This window comes from Cynoglossus semilaevis, chromosome W (assembly GCF_000523025.1).
Source record: "Cynoglossus semilaevis isolate Cse_v1.0 chromosome W, Cse_v1.0, whole genome shotgun sequence".
In the NCBI taxonomy this organism is placed as follows: domain Eukaryota; kingdom Metazoa; phylum Chordata; class Actinopteri; order Pleuronectiformes; family Cynoglossidae; genus Cynoglossus; species Cynoglossus semilaevis.
The window spans coordinates 10,601,092-10,607,098 of NC_024327.1; the positions used below are offsets into that span (position 1 = coordinate 10,601,092).

The following is a 6,007-nucleotide window of genomic DNA, read 5'->3' on the forward strand; positions in this document are numbered from 1 at the left end:
ACTAGAACAGACTAAATATTGATGTAATTTTTCTGTTGGGGTGCCCAAATTTATGCACCTGCCTACTTTTGTTTAAGTAATTATTGCACACTTTCTGTAAATCCTATAAACTTCTTAAATATCACTGTTTGTTTGCTATATGATATATTTAATTGAAATTGCTGTTCCGAACAACCACTGATCCATAAAGGAAAATCTTGGAAATGATCAGGGTGCCCAAACTTGGGGTGTGGTTCCAAGAATTTAAATTTTTTTTTTTTAATGTACTTTTTTTATAAATGTAATACTTTCAAATACTTTTTTACTAAATAGGTCAATAGGAGAAATTAGTTTTGAAAAGATTGCAAAGTTCCAGTGACTATCTTTATAAACAGTTTGGTTTGTACATAAGATGTTGTTGATAAAAACATGAATGTTGTAGTGCTAACCAAGTTGTCATGTTTTGCAAATCCCATAATTTGCTATTGGTATTGTTGCGATGATGTAGTTGGTGCATTCTATTTTTTACTGAGGTTTTATAGAGCAGTGATTTCCTGAACATGTGTAGAATGTGCTTTGTCCACAGGTTCAACTGGTGCTTCTCCCATTGTAATTTATTGACAAAAGTGTAACTCCACCAAGCTAAACAGCATTAGTAGATAAAGGTCACTGGGGTCATTTGGTTGTTTTGTTTGCCTCCTCAGGGTCACGTGTTAGTGGAAGAGGAAGAGCAGCTGCTGGCAACAGATTCTCCTCCCAGGGAATGTGGTAAAAATATCTGGTGGTGATTACACAACAATTAGCATAGGGTTACAGATTTTTATCTCCCAAGCAAAGGAACCATGAAGTTAGTTTTATTGTCAAATTGGAAAATATTTATATAAAAGGCAAACTAAATCGATTCCTTGCTTCTTTTAATGTCTTCTTTCACCTATCTCTTCTTTTAGCACCTTCAACCCTGCTGACTACACAGCCAATTTTGGATCTCAACAAGACACATGGGAGGGAGAAGGCAACGAGGCTGCTGAGGCACCTGGTAATGAATTTAATAAAGTTGTATTTTAAGTGATCATTATTTAAGGGGTCTACACCCACCAGTAAATATTCTATGCTGTCAATTTCTCAAATCAGTTTTTAACATATAAGCAAGAAATGGAATTGTACAGATTTTGAGTATGTATCAACCACTGTCTTTCTTTTCTTTTTTTTAAGGAACATGTGGAGGCAATGTTGAAGATTGGGCAGAAGACTGGATTGAGGATGTAGGTCCATTTTTATTTCAAAGATGTTTTTCTTATAGATACTTTTTGAATTAATTTATATTCGAAACTTTATCTAATGCTTGTTTCTTTTTTTTTTCTACAGTTGTCTGAGACCAAGGTTTTCACTGCCTCTTCTGCTCTGGGAAATCACATCACACCTGGACATAAGTATGGTGTTTACACCTGAACTCAATTTTAATCACCAGATAAAAACTTTAATATAACAATGTAATAGCCATAAAATTGATTTTAGACCAAAGAAAGCTTTAGTACAAATGTTTATTTATTTTATTTTTGACGAACCAATCCTTTGTTGGTCATTCAACCCTACATCCTTTTATTCCTCCTGTCATTTTGATCACTTTCAGTGTGGACCTGGCTGGTCTACTTCCAAAGGCTGGAGTGGCTGCTGGTTCTATGGACTCTGACTTAGGGGTGATTGTTGACGGTCCCTCAGCAGAGAATTTGGGCCAAAGTCTGGTGTTTACCAATTCCCAACATAATGGTCTACCTGCAATGCAGAGCTATGCACATGCCACAGCCAACAGTTATGCCCATGCTGCCTCTGCTAATACCACCTATGCGCACACTGCTCTGGTACAGACCCCAATATACACACCCACATGATTTTTCAGGTCATGTTTATACACAGGATGTACAAAAGAAGTATTATTTCATGTAGTTCTGTTTCTGATATTTTGTTTAGTCGTCAGTCCTTGGTTCTGGATTTGGCTCTTTGAATGCCCTGAAGACAACACCTGCCTCAGACATGAGGACATCTGAACAGCTAAATGGGACTCTGCTTGGTCAGAGGGCAAATCAGACAATAGCCTACCTGAGCAGCAGCAGTAATGTTCCCAAAGATGTAGGACCAGCTCCAATGCAAAGTCCTGCTCCTGCCTCTTTCCCCCCTCTAGACCTCAAAGTTCAAAGAGTAGAAAATGTCTCAGTCATTACCCAACCATGTGAGTTCATCTTGAAGTGAATTGTACAGACACAGTATATTTAACTTGCATGTTTTTACTATACATGTATTTGCCCTATCTCTACAGTGGAGATGAAACAGCAGCCAGAACCATCATCTGTGCTCAGCCAGCTAACGCAGAGGCAACAACCCACCGTCCTTTCTACCCCAGATGTTCTGAGTATGTCTGGGTCACATGCACCACAGGTCCCCACACCACCAGGTGGGAATTCATTTATTACACCAAATGGTTAAAGAGCAATTATGCAACATAACAGATATCTGAGCAGATCAAATTCAAAACAAAGTTTCACACTGTCATCACAGAAGAAAAACTTGTCATTTGTGAAATTTCCACCTTAAAATCCCATCATCATTGACATCTCTCACTTTGATATTTTAAGTTTCTGCCCATCCTTTTAATCCCCTCAGGTCATGAATCCTCTGCCTCTTCAATACGAGATGGACCTTCTCCTGGAGCAAAGCTGCCAGGAATGGAACCGACTACAATGGAAGCTCCACAGCGGCAGCTAAAGGCACAGAGACGCAAAGTACCTCCACCCTCAAAGGTTTGCTCCTCTTTTTCTTTAAAGAGTAAATTCACATAAAACCATTTATGGTTTAATGTGATATAACAAACAAGATCTCTGAAAACAAGACTTTTTCAACTTAGATCCCATTGACAGCAGTAGAGATGCCTGGCTCGACAGATATGTCTGGCTTAAATGTTCAGTTTGGAGCTCTCGATTTTGGGTCTGAAGCTAGTAGTGGATCGGCAGAGTTGGCACACCTGTCCAGGGAACAAGCAGCATCCACTCAGGCCCCAGCGCTGATCTCCATGTCTGTTCCAACTGCCATACCCACACAGCAGCCACAGAGCAGCCTCTTCTCAAAGCCAATGTCTGTTAGGTTTGTGTCACTCAATGCTTGTCAGTATTTGTGATAATATCCATTTAAGGCATAATTCATAGTTCGCTCTCTTGGTGTTTTCTTTTCCCATTTCTTGATCCGGTTGAACAGTGAGCATGTGAGCAGTTTGTCCAGTTTACCCTCGGACCACAGCTTCCCCTCACCATCTCTGGGTCTACCCAGTGCTACACCCTCACCCTCGCTGGGTCTTCCCAGTGCCGCAGCCCCTGTCTTTTCTGCAGCCCCTAATTTAGCCAGTCGTATGGATAACAACAGCCAGAGGTCCCTGCCACCACATCTGGTCTTCTCACAGGGCAAAGATGTCACATCAGCCACTGGTGGACCTCTAACAGTGAGAATGGCTCTTTCTGTTGTTTGCCTGCATGTTCCAAAGAGAGGATGAAGCTGACAATTGTGGTTTCTCCATTGTTGCTGAGAAAAATGTTTAACAATGAATTCTGAATCATTATATTTTCTTCTTGTAGAATGGCTACAATGGGATAAAAGCACCAAGTGCACAGGGCCGTAAGTACATTTAGATAAAAAAATACTACCATGGAGTAACTAAGTAAGAGCATGGTGAAAATAAAAACCCTCTCTGGAATGATTTTCTTCACCTTTTCTTTTTAACTTGAACTAAAATTGACTGTTCTTTTTCTTTTATTAGCCACACCACCATCCTCTAGAACAGAGAAAAAAGACTCCCCTGTAATGGTGAGTGAAGGTGGCTCTGCTCATCACATCCCGGCCCCTGCAGTCACACTTTCACATTCGACCCAAAATCCCTCACCCGGCAGGTAGGTTCTAGTTCTACTCAAAATAACATTTATTATGAATTACATTTATTCAGCATGCTATCCTTGTGGAGCGAGAGAAAAAATGTCACAACCCAATATGTAAACGTAATTTGTTATAATGTATCTCTTCTCACTCTGTCTTTAGTCATGTTACCAATACTCAATCCGTTGGGTCGGCTCTCACAAGTTCCTCCATGACAGTAAGTCTGTAAAAATAAATACATGCTAAGGAAGAGTTATACAGTGGTAGAGGTCGGAGTGAAACCTTTAGAAAGGCTTTAACTCTTGACCTGCTGTGGTTTCGTGGCACCACACAAGACCACAGCACACCTTTTTAGACTCAAGTCATTCACGCAATAACATACAACTACTGAAACCTTTCTGTCATGTGCCATATTTTTACAAACAGATAAACCATGAGGAGAGCAGTATCAGTAGTGGAAACTTCCATGCTTACTCATCATCATCATCCAGCCAAGCTGTCAATCCCAGTTCATCAGCCTCTCTGCCGGTGAGCAGTTCCACCACCAATGGTCCTCACCCTTCTGGAGCTCCAGGACTAATTCCAAATGGAACAAATTCCACACTTTCAGCTCCAGGCACCCGTACAGCACCACTGCTCACCTCCACCTCTGGTAGGTCCGATTAACATTAATACAAATATTCTTTTATTAAGTTACTGTTTTTTTTAAGCCGCACATTCTTTCTATTGTAGGTAAAGCTCCTCCAAATTTGGCTCAAGGGGTTCCACCTCTCCTTGCAAATCAGTACATCATGGGGCCGAGTGGCTTGCTCCCAGCATACACGGTAATAATGCTATTCTGTTTTTGTCCAGTTGGTCTTTCAACGGTCTAGTGTTGTATTGCCAAGTCTTAAGCAACTGATTTACGAGCATTAAATCATCATTAGTTCCTTTCTAATTGTCAATTAAACTATGTTATTCCCAATCAGTGAAAAACATTTATATTCTACAAATGTGTTTTGCTTAACTTTGATACGTGCAGTCTTTGTGTGTCTTTCCTTAATTCCTATGAGTATGTCAGCATTGTGTTCAACTAAACAAACACAGATTTAACCTTCACCCTTGTGTTAGCTTTCTGGTATCATCTCTTATGTTAACGGGTCGGTTTTGACCCGTGTATTAAATCAGCTATAAAATACACTAAAAACAATAAGCTATCATCCAATTTGTTTCTTGTCTCTTGGTTACCTTGTTTGGCTTCCTTATCCATGAAAATATTGGTTTTAATACTAAACTAAACACTTTGGTGTGGGCCTCTGGGCCTTTTTTTTGTCAGTATACCCCTCGATTTAATTTTGTTTAAATATATTTTATTTATAACTTTTCAGTATATAGAAACAGGGAAGGAAACACACACAGATAAATCAAAATACTTACAATGAGCAAGTGTATATGAGCAAAATTGCTCATTACAATTAGTATACATTATAGGTATATAAAATAATAAAACAAAAAAGAGAGGAAAAAAATGATCCTGCTCAAAAATACGTACTTTGTTATACAAACTGTACCAGTCAGCTATTAGTCAAGCATTTTAAAGTTACATTGGCAGAAAGTGAGGGATTACTTATTATTAGTTATTCTTGATAGATATAGTAAGAAAGGTTGCCACATCTTATCGAAAGTTGCAGAGCTGAGAGAAACACTGTATCGAATCCTTTCTATATGTAGTAGGCTGGGGACCTCAGAGAGCCAGGCCTTAAAAGAGGGCGTCACGTCACTTTTCCACAGAGATAAGATGTTCCTCAATTAAACTTAATACTGGTGAGAGTGAGTTTTCTGGGTGAAAAACAGGACCACATCATCTGCATACAGCGAGATGCGGTCAACTCCCCCTAAAATTAGTGGGGTAACAGAAGGGTGGTTCCTAATACTGATAGCAAGGGGTTCTATTGCAATAGCGAATAATAATGGGCTAAGTGGACAGCCCTGTCGGCAAGATCATTGGAGATTGAAGGCGGGAGATCGGTTGTTGTTGGGAATGACAGAGGCAGTGGGGTGGGCATATAGCATTTTGACCCAGGAGGTGAAATGGTTGCCTAAGCCGAACTCCCTTATTGTAGTTAATAAGTAT

The 6,007-nt window shown here is 39.8% G+C and overlaps 1 protein-coding gene across 7 annotated transcripts in view; it reads left to right on the forward strand.

Moving 5' to 3' along the window:
• The window catches only part of LOC103397175 (ubiquitin-associated protein 2-like), a 22,174-nt gene that overhangs the window by 6,747 nt on the left and 9,420 nt on the right, over positions 1-6,007 (forward strand). For all 7 annotated transcript variants that reach the window (XM_025052766.1, XM_025052770.1, XM_008335401.3 and 4 more), the window contains exons 7-21: positions 684-747; positions 927-1,015; positions 1,192-1,241; positions 1,345-1,409; positions 1,610-1,838; positions 1,948-2,206; positions 2,294-2,428; positions 2,638-2,774; positions 2,879-3,114; positions 3,226-3,466; positions 3,600-3,639; positions 3,782-3,911; positions 4,057-4,111; positions 4,321-4,546; positions 4,627-4,718. In XM_025052766.1, coding sequence (XP_024908534.1) covers positions 684-747; positions 927-1,015; positions 1,192-1,241; positions 1,345-1,409; positions 1,610-1,838; positions 1,948-2,206; positions 2,294-2,428; positions 2,638-2,774; positions 2,879-3,114; positions 3,226-3,466; positions 3,600-3,639; positions 3,782-3,911; positions 4,057-4,111; positions 4,321-4,546; positions 4,627-4,718 — 2,048 coding nt within the window. The remainder of the gene's footprint in view (positions 1-683; positions 748-926; positions 1,016-1,191; positions 1,242-1,344; positions 1,410-1,609; positions 1,839-1,947; positions 2,207-2,293; positions 2,429-2,637; positions 2,775-2,878; positions 3,115-3,225; positions 3,467-3,599; positions 3,640-3,781; positions 3,912-4,056; positions 4,112-4,320; positions 4,547-4,626; positions 4,719-6,007) is intronic.